General features: G+C 41.5%; 5 protein-coding genes across 5 annotated transcripts; all 5 read right to left on the minus strand.

The window, feature by feature from the left end:
* Nucleotides 1–315: 315 nt before the first annotated feature.
* Nucleotides 316–879, minus strand: LOC127590723 (histone H4). Its single transcript, XM_052050164.1, has one exon. It carries the CDS (start codon nt 794–796, stop codon nt 485–487), a length of 312 nt encoding a protein of 103 aa, XP_051906124.1. The 5' UTR covers nt 797–879; the 3' UTR covers nt 316–484.
* Nucleotides 880–3030: 2151 nt separating this feature from the next.
* On the minus strand, nt 3031–4044 carry LOC127590722 (histone H4-like). The gene has a single exon (XM_052050163.1). The coding sequence runs from the start codon at nt 3853–3855 to the stop codon at nt 3532–3534; it is 324 nt and encodes a 107-aa protein (XP_051906123.1). The 5' UTR covers nt 3856–4044; the 3' UTR covers nt 3031–3531.
* A 712-nt stretch (nt 4045–4756) lies between these two features.
* Nucleotides 4757–5273, minus strand: LOC127590719 (histone H2A-like). Its single transcript, XM_052050160.1, has one exon. The coding sequence runs from the start codon at nt 5249–5251 to the stop codon at nt 4865–4867; it is 387 nt and encodes a 128-aa protein (XP_051906120.1). The 5' UTR covers nt 5252–5273; the 3' UTR covers nt 4757–4864.
* A 2199-nt stretch (nt 5274–7472) lies between these two features.
* Nucleotides 7473–8503, minus strand: LOC127590720 (histone H2B 1/2). Its single transcript, XM_052050161.1, has one exon. It carries the CDS (start codon nt 8455–8457, stop codon nt 8083–8085), a length of 375 nt encoding a protein of 124 aa, XP_051906121.1. The 5' UTR covers nt 8458–8503; the 3' UTR covers nt 7473–8082.
* A 983-nt stretch (nt 8504–9486) lies between these two features.
* Nucleotides 9487–15247, minus strand: cel.2 (carboxyl ester lipase, tandem duplicate 2). The gene is made up of 11 exons (XM_052050098.1): nt 15132–15247; nt 14809–14956; nt 14539–14658; nt 14191–14388; nt 13764–13894; nt 12802–12909; nt 12608–12722; nt 11382–11568; nt 10819–11022; nt 9955–10164; nt 9487–9855 (listed from the first exon to the last, which is right to left on the minus strand). Exons 1-11 carry the CDS (start codon nt 15195–15197, stop codon nt 9675–9677), a joined length of 1668 nt encoding a protein of 555 aa, XP_051906058.1. The 5' UTR covers nt 15198–15247; the 3' UTR covers nt 9487–9674.
* Nucleotides 15248–16328: the final 1081 nt, after the last annotated feature.

The raw sequence follows: 16328 nt of genomic DNA on the forward strand, positions 1-16328 counted from the left end.
GGACGCCGCGAAAGCGTGACCGAGAACAACTGTGCGACGATCGACGGCCCAAAACCACAATGAATTGTGACAGTTTAGGGTTTTTCTTATGACGAAAGTAAACCGTAAAAACGCTTAAAAATATTAAATTGTTTTTATATTTGAGCATTATATTCTTTTGTTATAGTTACCTAAATTATATTCTGTTTAATTGTTGAAAGATTCTTATGTTACTTGCGTCCGATTTGTTAAAGAGAAGCGGGAAGTGTTCTCGTTTATCCGTTTGGAGGGGCAGACGTTTTTTCCCCCCCTTCTCCTTTCAATAAACTGCATTAAAGGATTCCATCTCTCCTTGTTATTCGTAAAGTTGAGCCATCCACTGAAAAATAACGAAACCCTCAACTTACACTTAATACTCATCACCAAAGTAAGTGTTCTCTTAGAATGTGTTTAGTGGCCCTTAAAAGGGCCTTTGGATTGGATCACCAATGGACGGCTTAAGCGTTTAACCACCGAAGCCGTAGAGAGTGCGCCCTTGTCTCTTGAGAGCGTACACCACATCCATGGCAGTCACGGTCTTCCTTTTCGCGTGCTCAGTATAGGTGACGGCGTCACGGATGACGTTCTCCAGAAAAACTTTGAGCACACCGCGCGTCTCCTCGTAGATAAGTCCGGAGATTCGCTTGACTCCACCGCGCCGAGCCAGACGGCGGATAGCGGGCTTGGTGATACCCTGGATGTTGTCACGAAGAACTTTGCGGTGACGCTTAGCTCCTCCTTTCCCGAGACCTTTGCCACCCTTTCCTCTGCCAGACATGTTTCTTTAGTCGCTCGGAGTACTCAATATAAACAACTGTTTTTGGCGAAGTGGACTTGTATTGCAGGACTGCGGACCTGAGAGAGGACCATTTATCTCGGGAAGGAGAGTTGGGGGAGGACCGTCACTCCGCAACCTGCCCCCACCACTTCAGTCACCACACTACTTCCTTCCTTGAACATTTACATTAGAATATATTCGAACATTAGACGTTACATTGGAACTAGTTGTACTTTTTATCGTTTATGAGGTCATGGCAAAAGTTGATCAACACTGCTTATCCTTGGTGGACGGCTGCTCGGTGATGTCGGCGATTGGCAAGCTGAAGCGGGGAAACGGTTGACCAATCAGCGAAGAGATATTAACCCCGTGCTCTGATTTTGGTTCTTTCACATTTTACTGCTCTTTTTTGCTTTCAAAGGAAAGTCGTCAGCGTTGATGTGATCGTTCGAATTTCTCTTGAGGGATTATAATGACAATATTCACATTTTTAAAATAATTTAAACAAGAGTAGGTTGGAGTTTTGATACATAACATTCCGATAGATATTTGAAATACTTGGAAATATGCTATAGCTATGCTAATTTTCAGGTCAGGGCGAGGGGTCACAAACTGCAGCCAAGTTTGATATCAAGTATACTGAATTGGCAAAATAGGATAATTAATAAATACAAAGCCAGATGCTGGCAAGTGTATGGCCACTAAGATGCTATATTCAGCCTTGAACATGTATACTGTATACAGAAGTTACAAGTGCAGTAATCCCTCGGTTTTCGCAGTTAATGGGGACCAAAACCACCCGCGATAAACGAAAATCCGTGAAGCGACCAAGTAACATACAGGTAAAAAAAAAAAGAATTTAAGTCCGCAAAAAGTCTGTGAGAAGCAGCAACACAACAGCGAGTCACATAAAGCAACATATACAGTACTGTACTCCATGCATATGAAAAAAAATATGAATATGTTTGAAAAAATCTGCAATGCACCGAATCCGCGATAAATGAACCACGAAATAGCAAGGGATCGCTGTGTTTCATTTTTTCTTCTTCTTAAAGTTAAGCTGTCCCCAAATTGTAACATTTTCAGCACTTTATATGCTTTTTTTCATTTAAGTATTGTCCTCTTTCAGTAAAAGTTTCCCCAGAGAGGCTTTGTTTCAGTTACAGCACTTTATATGGATACAATCCAGTAAGCCAGGTCTATATGCTCAGGTTCAGGTTATTTAGTGTTTCATAGAGTTCATGTGGACAAACTTTGTGCTACTAACACACGACTCAACATACAACATCAAAAGTTGATCATACTCATAAATTATATAAAACGCTTTGTAAATTCAATTGAAGACCACCGGAAAATATTCAGCCTTCACCAATATGAACAATGCCATGATTTTGTCTGTAGCGTGTTGTGATATACCTGTTGTGTGGTGTACTTTTCATCTGTCGGAATCAAATGATGTGTCGTTCGAAATAAGTTGCCATCCCTCCTGTTCTCAATAGAACATTGATGACTTTGCTCAATAAAGCTTTGGAAACACATAGACATTACATAAAGTGCATTTAACTGCTTTTTAAAAATTCTGCTGCTCATTTTTTTTTACAAATGCATCAGGAATCCTTTGATGACATTGCTTCAAAATTGTGCTTCGGCGATTGTAATCGTTCTGCTAATGTCACGTGACCAATTACGTTCGAGGCATTTGCATCACAGTTTTATGACCGTAAATGTTATTTGGTGCCCGCTGAGTAATCGCCAAACTATTAATTCGCGTGTACGCTTTGATAACGACCAGTGAAAGGAACGTACAACGTTAGCGGTCATTTTGATTTTGCTAGTGATGTGTCGTTCGCGAACGAGCCGGTTCCCAGAGCCGGCTCTTTGAAGTGAACGATGGGAGCCGTCTCCCACCTCATTGGGAGCCGGAAGGGGAGGGTTACACACACACGCGCGCTGCAGTTGAGAGAAGGGGGAGAGGTTACAGAAGAGACACACACAGCAGCACACTGAGCAGCACGCGAACAATACAGACGAGGAGACGAGAGAGCTCGTTAGTGAAAAAAAAACACGGTGGAAAGTGGAATGGTGAGAAAATGGATAGGAAACGCAGTGAAATATGGACTCATTTCAATTTAATTGATAGATCAAAGGCAGCGTGTAGACTGTGCAAGGTTAAAATATCCTTACTTATGTTGTTTTACTGTAAATAGTTAAAAGCCTATAAATATACACAGAGATTGGAACTTTTTGACGACCTTGTTTTGAGATGGGTCTTGGTACTTTGTTTTTATTTTTGTAGCACTCCATGTTGAGTATGTTCAGAAGAATATAAATAAAGCCATATAAATAATAAATATTTGATATGTCTATTTTTTTGCATTAGTACTTCATTTTACACATATTACGTTATTTTTGGTATTAATTTAAGCAACAAAAAAAACTGAGGAGCCATTTGGGATCCGAAAGATCGGCTCTTTTTAGGGAGCCGATCCAAAAGAGCCAGCTCTCTAAAAGGAGCCGGAATTCCCATCACTAGATTTTACCAGAGTAAGGTTGGCTTAAAGTGGCTTGCGGCATCTGAAATCCTACGGGCATTCAAATTGAGCCACAAAGTATCTATAATCAATACATCATTGATCTCACCCTGTTCTGGGTAACTTTGATAGAAACGTGAACACGAAGGTGTGTGTGTGGTCCTCAAAATGACCTTTGACTGTTTAAGATGCTGATTAAACACTTTAACCGCCGAAGCCATAGAGAGTGCGTCCTTGTCTTTTGAGAGCGTACACCACATCCATCGCAGTAACAGTCTTCCTTTTGGCGTGCTCAGTATACGTGACGGCATCACGGATTACATTCTCCAGGTAGACCTTGAGTACACCGCGGGTCTCCTCGTAGATGAGCCCCGAAATTCGTTTTACTCCCCCACGGCGAGCGAGACGGCGAATGGCGGGCTTGGTAATTCCGTGGATATTGTCACGCAGGACTTTGCGGTCACGTTTAGCGCCTCGTTTAGCGCCTCCTTTTCCGAGACCTTTGCCTCCTTTGCCTCTGCCCGACATCGTGGATATTCTTGTTTAATCGCCTTATGATGCCTCCCGCTTTATCAGCTATTTTTATAAATCAAGACTGCGGACCTGAGAGAGGACATCTGACCCAATTCAGCCCGAGTAAACTTAGCAGCCCTTCCCCCGCCTTGACCGAACTGAAATAGACCTTTCTCAGTAGTGAATCGCTAATGGGGGTAGTGGTACGTTGACGTTCGCCTGACTTGTGCGCGAGCAGCATTGTCTCGATTCCCACTCAGTGACGATATGAAATGAAGGTGTGTATGGTTACTCGTATGGAAACAATCCCAAAGTAAAACAATTCTGCCACTCCATTCAGAACAAAGGCTGGTTTATGCTTTTATGAGCAATTCTGGCGAGCTGCTCCGTATTTCAGTGAATGCGTGCATGTGTGCTGGTGGTCGGGCAGATACTAGGCAGTGGTCTGCTTGCTGCTAAGTTATTATGGAAGATGGCACAACAGAGGAGGGGAGGAAATCAAAGTATGTCTGCTCCGAGTTGGTATCAATAATTACTTGTACCAATCCATCCAACACTAAGAACGCCTATGAGAGTGTCAAGCTCATTTTCATCCAAGGCTGCATACTGCAACAGTTATGATTTCCCTACATGGGCCCATACAAACATCAAAACAAAACTATTTCCACAGCCAAAAAATTGCACCTGCATTTCATTGTGGTTACACATTTAACAAATGTTAAATCAGAAGGGATGTCAAATTTTAAACGTCTGCAAGGACAGGATTTAGTTGAGAATTAAACACGAGATTTATAATTTTGAGATGTTAAAATCTGTACATTGAACAAGAAACGTCTGACTATAGTAGCTTAATCCCCAATTTAGTTGAAATTACGAAATAAGGTTGACTAGACTCACTAATGTTGGACAAGGCATCGTCAGTATACAATCACGTTTTATTTCAAAGTTGAGGAATATAACTCATTACGGAACAAATAGGTGGCTCTGAAAAGAGCCGTTTTATGGCAGTTGTAGATGACGGCTTTTACTTAGTCTTGGCTGCCTTCTCAGTCTTCTTAGGCAAGAGAACTGCCTGGATGTTAGGCAGCACGCCACCCTGGGCGATTGTGACGCCGCCGAGAAGTTTGTTGAGCTCCTCGTCGTTGCGGACGGCCAACTGCAGGTGACGTGGGATAATTCTGGTTTTCTTGTTGTCGCGAGCCGCATTGCCAGCCAATTCCAAAATCTCAGCGGTCAAATACTCGAGAACAGCCGCCAAATAGACAGGAGCCCCAGCACCAATACGCTCGCCATAGTTGCCTTTACGGAGAAGCCTGTGGACACGTCCCACTGGAAATTGAAGTCCAGCACGCGAAGAACGCGTCTTCGCCTTAGCTCTAGCTTTCCCGCCGGTTTTCCCACGACCAGACATATTCACACAAGTAGTGTTGAGATGCGATTCACAAATGTAACAAGGCCTGTTACGCACAAGACGTCTTATATAGAGGCCATTGCGGCTCACTGATTGGTCAGCTGAAGCAGGGATTTGGTTGTCCAATCACCAGAGAGGTGTACCCTTTTCAAAAGGCTGATGTCATGGTTTATATGGATACTATACGACATTAACTAAAGTCTTCAACGCCATAAACAATACACACCAGTTCACTTCACATGATATTATTGTAATGCCGTTATGTTTAAAATCAAATTGCGTTATACGTGTGTGAGTTAAATACAGTGACATTAAAATTAAAATGAAATGCATGTTTTTTAAAGGAACGCTGCAAGCACTATTAACATCGAGTATGGCTGGCTGCCATTATAATTAAGTTAGCCAACAACATTACTTATCTTGTAAAAATACAATATTTGTGGTAATTTTGCCAGTTTTGTCTGCCTCTAGGCATGTGGATTTCTGTAATCTTTAGCTTGTGGTATGCATGGGGTTATTTTCATATACTGTAACCCGGTAACATCCCAAGTGAATTAAAATTTTAGAACACTTAATTTCACTGACCCAGGTTTGGATAAACAGTTGAGAAACTGGCTGTCTGGATGGAAAATTTCACTGGTCAACAGCAGAATTTAATCAGATGGCTTTATGTGTCCCTAAAACTGATTTTAATGCTTTAAAAAGCTCTTGAACTTTACATACATGTTTGTTTTTCAAGTATGACCCTGAAAAGCTTGCACAATACATATATGTCTTGTAATTTATATAAAAAAATATTGTAATTTATCATTTATACAAGATATCCCAAGTGTGGGACAAATAAAGGATATCTTATCTTATACCACATTAAAAAATCCACCTGCTGCTGAACCTAAAGTTTAACTAAATATATTGCTAAATATATGCTAGAGAGAAAAAAGTAAGATAACATTTTCTTGTCCCACACTGAGGAAATGTGCAGCAAAATTGGGGGGTTGGCGAAATAAATTTTTTGTCTACCTTTTTGTCCCATGCCAACATGAGTACTGGGATTTAATTTTTTTTTCTATTTTGGCTTCAATTTATTAAGTCTGTAGCCTAGCAGCAGTTTGTTTACACATTAACCAAAAAATAAAATGGGGACAATATTGAATCATCGACTGCCAGGCTCTGACTGTCCGATTCATTTCTAGGAGATAGTTGTTGTAAAACAGCTTCTATATACACATTGAAATTGAAACAAATGATTCCCGAAATGTTTAATTGTTAAGGAATTATTCCGCTAGAAGTAGTAGTAGAACATTGTTGAATTTCATCTTGGTATGAGAACTATTGACACTAGTCTCTCTCCTGAGAATCTGCTGAAGTAGTTAAAACAAAGAATGTACTGTGAAGTTTAGAGCCCATTTCCCTTTGGGTAATTAACAGCCCCCCGAGGGTTTTTATTGCCTCCACTTCCTCATAAAAGTCCCTGAAGGCTCTCAAGTGCCCTCAAAGAGGAACCCTAATCTCAAGATCTGTGACCAGCAGCAGTGGTCTATACTTTGTCATCATATCAAAATCGAACTTTGCTTGATCTTCCTTATTTCTGCTTTTTACTTGGTTATGGTGTTGTTCCTTCCTGTTGGTTGTGTTTGTTCAGACACTGAAAGAAACAATGTACAAATGCGGTTGAAGGTATTTCCTGCTCAATGTTATTACAATCAACTTTAGTGCCCTCGACCCCCACCACTTCTGGGGCCCCCCTCCGCGGGACATGTTTTAGAGGAGCTGTTATCTCCGGTATCTGTGTTCCTGCCATCGCACCAAATGGGGGGTAGTGGTGGTCTGGTCTCACCTCACCGCTCCTGGCTTCCTGCGGCCACACCGGGTCAGATGACATGTTACTTTCTTTGTTTCGGGATTTGCATGAGAGGCGTACCTCCCCGCCTCTCATTATCATATTGTCTCTATATAATCTCATGTATGTGTTTCTTCGGGGCTTCCTGATGAAATCGGAGACTCACAGGAGCCCGAATCGATTCGTGTTGCGTTGCGATAAACTGAAGAAAAGACTACGTGGTGTTGGGTCTTCTTCCACCTTATAGAGAGATAAAAGAATCTGTAACCAAGGAAGGGCCAAGAGCAAATTGACAGCTCCCATTCCTCAACATTAATATTTGTTTTGAAGTTCTAATCATGAGCAACTTATTTTTAAAAGTAAAAATCAAATGAGGCAAAGTTCAATGAAAGGAAGAATTTTATTACATTTTTGTGCAGTTGCTCCTGAGTAACGCCTGGGGCATTTTTTCTCATCACTGTGCCCTTGGAGAGAAAAACAAAAAAAACCATTGACAATATGCCTGGGGTGTCGGGCTAGCATTTTATACTTGCCAATAAAATGCCCCAATTCTGCCCCGGCTTTTAATAGTGTAATAACATAACGTGAAATATCACAAAAGCACGTAAAGGTCATTGGTGCACACATCCTCAATTCCCGTGAAACAGAAAAATCGACGATGCTGGCTCCAGGACCAAAATACAGTATCAGACCAATAATTACATTAATCCAAGGTTGGGGCAGGGGTAAACATGCTTGAAGATACATTTCAGAATCAGCAATCTCATTGTGCAGAAAAAAAGACACTAATGTTATTCATAATTGTGACTGGCAGTAAATATTTTGTACATTTCATTCGAGGTAAGCAGAGTATCTTTTAAATTTTACTTAGCACATTGATAGTGTTATATGTGTCAAGGTTGCCACCAAAAATGTTCACTCTCAAGCGGGGATGTGCGTGGCTCTGAAAAGAGCCTTTGGGTTGTATTGAGACTAATGGAAGAGCAGCCGACTACTTAGAACTGGTGTACTTGGTAACGGCCTTTGTGCCTTCGGAAACGGCGTGCTTGGCCAGCTCACCGGGCAGAAGAAGGCGCACGGCGGTCTGAATCTCCCTGGAGGTGATGGTTGAACGTTTGTTGTAATGAGCCAGGCGAGAAGCTTCAGAGGCGATTCGCTCGAAGATGTCGTTGACGAACGAATTCATGATGCTCATCGCCTTAGATGAGATGCCGGTGTCGGGATGCACCTGTTTCAGCACCTTGTACACATAGATTGCGTAGCTCTCCTTCCTGGTTCTCTTCCTCTTCTTACCGGGCTTACTTGCAGACTTAGTGACGGCTTTCTTTGAGCCCTTCTTGGGCGCGGTCTTTGCGGGTTCCGGCATTGTGGGCAGTCAGGGGGTAAACTCCAAATGACTGACGGGACGGCCGTTCATTCGGGGTATTTATAGACAAATGATGCAAATATGCCTGTGAAATCGCCCTTCGCCGATTGGCTGACACCATCTGCAGCGCTCGCTCGAATGCGTCGTTGGGTTTTCTTTGGTTGAATGCCTGCGGACCTAAAGGAGGATAGGTAATACAATTTGGAGACGAACTCGTTGACCCCTGCGTATGAGTTCGTGAAGGAAAAATCTTTGTTCTATTTTTTAAAAATAAATGTAATCGATATTTCACCGGGTGTTATCAAGAAAATGTAGCGGTTATTGTAACGTTACTATAATACGATAAAATCACAATGATTTGATCAAATTATAGTAACGTTCCAAAAGTCCGCGTTTTTCCTGCATTGATATCTTGAACAACAAGCTGTTACAATAAATGTTTTTGTTTGTTTGTTTTTTAATTACACTTGCCTACATTCGTTTGTAGATCTCAAACAATTTAGTCACAGAGCAAGGACCCGTCACAGTAGATCAAATATGTACAATGGTTGTTTTCTTTAGGCAGATTTCTAACTGTGGCAATTGTATCATTTGTCAAATCCAAGGAATGCCCAATGAGCCATTGTTCTGAGGATAAGACACAGTATTTAATAAGCGACTGTTCCAAATATTAAGGAGGTTTGGGCAGCCATGCAAAGCATGGGATGAAATATGAAGATAAATTACATAACCCTATGAGACTGAGACAAGTCGTGCCCCCGTTCCCAAAAATAACAGTTTCAAATTATTATTTGTTACTTAATTGTATGAAACTGTTGAATTCCGGATGTGCCATGTCACGCCATGAGATTACTGTTGACAATAAAACCATAGTCAAAAAAATCACTGTGTTCTCAGGAGAACTTTGACCAGGTGGTGCTCTTCCAAGGTTTCCCTGATTGTGTTTTGTGTGCTTGTGTGAACCCTTGCTCTGTATATATTTGTTGTATTTATGTTTTGTGTTCAAATAAAGCTCTTTAACAAGCAAAAGGTTGTGAAAATCTTTATTGTGTTATCACTTCACGGTGATGTCAATGCATCACATTATGTGCGTCTTTTATTTTTAACATCTTGCCTCTGTGATGTTTATCTTTTCTTCCTTGCATTTCTTCACATGTTTTATATACATATTCAATTTATACAATATTATGAATGATGCATTCTGAATGTTTTGGTCCTTATTCCAGGATGCTTATTGGGAGGTTGGGCAAAACGCTGGTCCAAAAATGGACATAACGCATCCGCATCTTCTGTCTTACATAGCTCTTGTCCATCTTATTATTGATCTCCAGGTATTGGTGTCCATTGGTAAATTTAGGCCAGGTGGCGGGTACGCTCAAGTCTCCATTGTTGGGATCCCTGTGGACATAAAGAAACCATCACAAGCAAATGAACTGGGGACTCGATTACTTTCATTTTTTTCATGCACTTTTTTTGTATTTTGGTCACAAGAAGTACCCAGTTTTGGCAAAGTTGGTCCAGTAGGCAATCATATAGCGAGCAAGATCACGGTGGCGAGGCCAGTATCCCAGCGGTGTGGTGAGAGGCTTTCCAAAGACGTACTGTAGGTCATCCGCGTGGTCAGCACCCACCCAGCTAGGATATGGCCTTCCGATGCCAGCCATACGGTTGGGCTCAGAGAAGAGATAGGAGTAGGTGCGACCAGATCTTTTGTGAGAAAAGAAAAACAAAATTGTTGTTAAAGTGCTTTTAAATTGTAATTGCAACTCAAATTGAATCCCAAGCAAAATTCACGAACTGTGACAAATTTCTTTCAATGCATCCACAGTGATGACTTGAGATGCGAGAAACGTGATTTACAAGTTTTGTGGAGATACAAGCCGTCCTTTGGACGTTGCTTTTCCAGTGCTTTTCGCTAAGTTGCAACCCGTTAAGCAATGGATATTTGAACACAAACAGTGGAGCAACACAGACAGACAATGCGGCAACACTGTAAGTCATATATTCTTTATCCTTCGCAAAAAAATGACTTATATAACGGCTGCATGTGGATTCACTTGTGAATTACTCTGTGTTATGCCTTTTGTATATATTATACTGCCGCCAGGTAGCCAACCCGTGCACACCAGAAGGAGCAGCACAATGTCTGTGGAATTGAAGCAAAAAAGGTGGCAAAATTTGTTTCATTCTTTACATTCGATTTCGTTTGGTAATGATCTTACGTTTTATAAAGTAAAATATTATGGAGTAATTTTTTCTTTTTAAAATGTACACTCCCATTTTTTTTCACAGTGGGAATGAATTATAAAGACGTAAATTATAATGGACAATAACAAGTTAAAAGCAAAACTGTTTGCTCACTTAGCATTAGCAGCATGAAGGTAAAGGGCAGCCTGTGTAGGAACCAAGAAGATGTAATCTGTTCCAATATCCACAATTGTTCTCTTTATGTCCTCCTTGCTGGGATTGGATGCCCATGTTGAAGTGTACGTGGAGTATGCTTCATTCAGACCGGCCTTGCCCTTCTCTCGAGTATATGAAGCCAGCAGCCGCTTCATGTCCTCACTGGCAATAGGAGGATGCAAGAAGAAAAGTGATGTCAATTAAAGCAAAAAAAAAAACTAACAAAAAACCTGACAGAGGTCCTGAAATACATGGACAGTCACAGGATTTGGATGCCCTATACCCCACCATCATGGATTTGAAATAGAGTTTTTGACAATAAAAAGGTGATTTACCACAAATGAATGACATCCATTTCGGCAGATGATGTTAATTTTCAGGGTCTCAAAACTGACATTTGACATGAGTGCAAATATAACAGAGTGAAAATGTTATTGGCAAATTATTTTCTAAATCAGCTGCCCCTAGACAAATACTTTGCGACCTCATTGTGTATTCCAATAACTGCAGCAAATCCTTACATGGGCGTGTCTACAAGGTGGGAGTTGATTGAAGGGACATCGATTGCAGTGAAAAAATGTCCATCCATGTCATTTACTCCTGCAATGTAGTCGATATCAGCGGCATTGTGGAACAACTTGGAAGGTGCATCGGGCAGGAAATCCCCATCAATTACAGCTGACAGGACCAAGTTGTTTACGAGGGGGGCTGAAGGAAAGAGAAACACTTTAGACACTTTACCTTCAAACTATATGTAGCTACGTGTAGCTTTCCAACTTTAAATTAAAATACACAGTGTACAGTATAAGAATATTATTTCTGATCATTGATTCAAATTAAAAAAAACAACTGTCTTTTTTTCAGCATTGAAATAATCAGATTCATTCCTTTCATGGCCCAATTCAATGACTTGCTTATGATTGATTGACTGATTTTGATCGGTTTGTGTTCTCTGGCTTTGCCCCAAGAGTGGAATGCACCACGAAACACACGGTGACCCCACTGGGATTTGGCAACTGGTCTTGAGGCCATGATTAATCAACCAGTTAGAAAAAGTGCACTTTAATTAAGACTTTCATGCACTCTGTAACCTGACAACATGATAAGATGCCCACTGTAGTAACCGCTGTCCTTGAAAGGGTTGCCGTAATTGTGGTACTAAAATCTTGTGATAACCTCTGTGGCAGCATAATCTCATCTCATCTCATCTCATCTTCCGTACCGCTTGATCCTCACTAGGGTAGCGGGGGGTGCTGGAGCCCATCCCAGCCGTCTCCGGGCAGTAGGCGGGGGACACCCTGAATCGGTTGCCAGCCAACCGCAGGGCACTCATAGACGAACAACCATCCACGCTCACACTCACACCTAGGGACAATTTAGAGTGTTCAATCAGCCTGCCATGCAAATTTTTGGAATGTGGGAGGAAACCGGAGCACCCGGAGAAAACCCACGCAGGCCCGGGGAGAACATGCAAACTCCACACAGGGAGGCCGGAGCTGGAATCGAACCCGGTACCTCTGCACTGTGATGGCAGCATAATATATATAAATAAATGAAATTCAAGGAATGCCCAAGGCCAGCAAGCCAAAGGCTCTTGAAATTAGAAGTGTGTGTTTGGTGACTTTCGAAATAAAATAACTTTGGATTGAATTCTGCTTGCTTGTTGATCTACTTAATGTATCAAGTAAGGCAGAATATGGCCACCAAGAGTGAATCAGCAGGAAGTGATGTGAGCTGGGTTCTTTACCATCTGGTGAGGCGGACAAATTGAGAGGGCCAGCTTTTGTGAGGAGCACGGGATCGGTCATCTTCAAACAGGCGGCCATTCGGTCATCAGTGGGACAGTTGACCTTAAGAGCAACCTGAGGAGAGCGGCGAAAATCATTCTGTCACTGTTTTACAGCCAGAAAAACAAAAATGACAGAAAGGAGTTATGTGTACCTCTTCTGCGATTTTGCGGGGGTTCTTGATGATCCCCCAGGGGCAAAGAGCAACGCCACTTTGGGAGATGGCTCTCTTGATGAGGCCTTTGTTGTGGGGAGTGAGGGTCTGTGAATGGACACATGTTAGAATTATGACTTCTAGTGTATTCTTTTCGGTGTAGGAATCCACATGACGAGTGATGAATGTTATTGGGTTGCTTGATGATGATGTGCTGCCTCCGTGAGTGGAAAATACGATGCGGCCGATCACAGGAGTGGAGGGTGGCATTTGTACTGGCTCGTTTGCATATGACTGGACTGCCATTATTTCAAAAGTGCTGTGGAATTCGTCGTCCTTGTGGTATTTTGATGAAAGCTCATACACTAAGACACCAGGGAACGGTTTTAATTGAAAAATTCTCCTGTAATATGGGAATTATGCGACAGTAAAAGGCAGACAATGCTGCATTGATACAATAAATGAGAGGTGGATGAGTGATATTGAGAAAAAAATAATAATAAGATCAAGAATTAAACTATTCTCGAAGGGAGATTAATGCCGCATTTCATAAATAATGGACCAGCGTTGTCTTATAAATCTGAACGACAATTACTGCATATTCAGTCACCGTAAATGTAAAGTTTGAAGTTGTGTGTTGCTTTGTAGCAGATTTAGCACTGGCGTGTACTGTGCCTGAAAAAAAAAATCAATATAAATATAATATTATATAATATATAATATGATATAAAATATAAAAAAATATAACTGGTCAAGTTAAATGGCCCACGATTTATTACAATATGAAATTTTAAACTTCCCATTTTGTGTTACATTTTTCAAATGTTCACTCTATACTGACAAATATTTCTGAACCCACACCTTGAAAAAAATTCCACTTTTGCTAGCTAGTAGTTGAGAATTACTGGATGCATTTGTTCATGAAAAGATGCGAGTGAAAGACAAAAAAGTAAGCATCCCACCTGGAAGCTCACGCTAGCGCCACCTGCAGACTCCCCAAAGATAGTTATGTTGTCTGGGTCTCCTCCAAATGAGCGGATGTTCCTGTGAACCCAGGCAATGGCAGCCTGTTGATCCCAGAGACCGTAGTTCCCTGTAAAAGGCCATACAAAAAGGATTTGAAAATGTTTTTCTAATTTTGCGCTGCATTCTGCACTGTGAGGCCGACATGCTAACCAATTGACCATCACATTGGTCTAAATTTGACAGTATTAAAAAAAAAAGTCAAGTTCAAACATTGTGACCGCAATGGCGATGAAATCATTTATTAGCAATTAATTTGCTAGCCTGGTAGCACTTAAATCTGTACCCAAGCAAGAGTTCACTTTTCCAAATGGTATCTGACCCTGCTCTAATGCCTCAAGAAGAAGAAAAATCACCACCTAGTACCTGGTAAACTTGAGTCTCCAGTGCTGAGGAAGCCCAAAGTTCCCACTCGGTATCCCAGAGTGACCACTATGACGTTTCCTCTATCTGCAATCTCCTGCCCATCGTAGAGATAATTATTCAGGAAGTTAGCACCCATCGACCCTCCAGCTAGGAAGCCGCCTCCATAGATCCAGACCATGACCGGAAGATTCGTTGACACTAGCAAGTAAAGATAATTGTCATTCACTTGCGTCCTTTACACGAACCAAAAAGTCACCTTGAAGATTTGCTAATTAGGCGTTGGGCGGCCTGTGCACGACGGTGCGTTAGGAGACTTGTTGCTTAGCAAGGGTTTCACTCATGACTTACCCGATCGGCCATGAGGAACCCAGATGTTAAGGTAGAGACAGTCCTCACTTCCTCTCGTGTCAGTCATGAGTAAGGTCAACTGAAGGCACCGCTTCCTGAATTCAGTGGCCTTTAGAACACCTGATTATAGACATGTTAAAGTTAGGACATGGAACCTCTGTGGGGGGTCATTACAGACAGTGACATCCATTTTTTTTGCTTTATTTTATTCCAAAAATTAATTATGGATAATGTTTTTTTTTTAGTTTAGTCTAAATTCACTCAACTCACCGTCCCAACCAGGATGACGCTGTGGTTTCTCAAACCTTCCGGGAATGTCGGCAAACGGAACCCCTTTGAAGATGTCCATATGGTGACGGTACCCAAGACGGATGTTCTCGCCCTCCACCATGCCACCCTCAGTGTACACCACCCCAAGCTAAAGATGCAAATGACCATCAGACATTGATGTATTTTGGAAGTTCGTCAACAGTTAATAATCTCTTCATTTGATTCTGTCAGTCTAGACTAGACTTTCAACTTTCTTTCCCAACCACTGACTCCATTAAATCTAATATATATTATCAAAAAAAAGAAGACATTTTGTCACTTACAGAAGTGGCAGACACCATCTCCAGAAACACAGCAACGGTGACCAAGATCCCCAGCTTCTCCATCATGACCAAACTGAGATCCTCGATGATTGGCCACTGCGCTTTTATAATGTGGACACTCCCCCGGACCCACCTATGAACGTGTGATTTGTTTTCGCTGCAATTGATTAGTGATGTGGGGCAAGGGAAGTTGACACAGCTGTGTTTTTAACTCAAAGTCACACTGCAAAGTTAATCATCACACCCATAGTTCTATGAGAGATTAACAGCATTTCTTCCTATATACATATTTTGATGTCACATTATGCGATTTTATTAATAAACAAATAAATAAACGTTTAGGACGAGGAACCAGATCTAGAATGCATATCAGTCGGACAAAGGCAACACATTTTGCATTTTTCAAGAACTATTTTGTTTAATAATTCGCGGCCCTGGTGTGCAACTGGTTAGCATGTCGGCCTCACAGTGCAGAGGTGCAGGGTTAGATTCTGACTCCGGTATTCCAGTGTGGAGTTTGCATGTTCTTCCCGTGCCTTTGTGGGTTTTCTCCGGGTAATCCGGTTTCCTCCCACATTCCAAAAACATGCATGGCAGGTTAATGGGACATGCTAAATTGTCACTAAGTGTGAGTGTGAGCACGAATGGTTGTTCGTCTCTGTGTGCCCTGCGATTGGCTGGCAACCAGTTCAGGGTGTGCCCCGCCTACTGCCTGATGACAGCTGGGATAGGATCCAGTACACCTGCGACCCTTGTGAGGATAAGAACATGGATGGATGAATTATCAACACTGGACAACAGCAAATTTGGATCAGAGATTGTTTATGTGTCCTTAATGTATTTTTGATGATGATTTAAAAATTGTCTTTACCTTTTCTTTTCTGATGTGTCAGGTTTTTGAGATATTTTCATTTTTTGTTTATAAGTTTGACCTGTGAAAGCTTGTGCAGTATAGATTTTATAGCAGCTGTTGATTTAGGAAGTAACTGGCAGCAAGCATTTTAAATTTGTAATATTTACACTTATGTCAAATGACAGTTTTGTAATTTGCAGCAGAAGGGGTGTGTAAACCTTTCTTTCAAAGCCCCTTACAATGCATAAATGTCAAAAAGTGATTCAATCGTTGGTAGACATCACGAAATACAATTCAGAATGTGTTGTCTGCGCCTTGAATCTTGCACCGTCTTGTCTTTGCGT

This window comes from Hippocampus zosterae, chromosome 18, assembly GCF_025434085.1.
Source record: "Hippocampus zosterae strain Florida chromosome 18, ASM2543408v3, whole genome shotgun sequence".
Taxonomy (NCBI): Eukaryota; Metazoa; Chordata; class Actinopteri; order Syngnathiformes; family Syngnathidae; genus Hippocampus; species Hippocampus zosterae.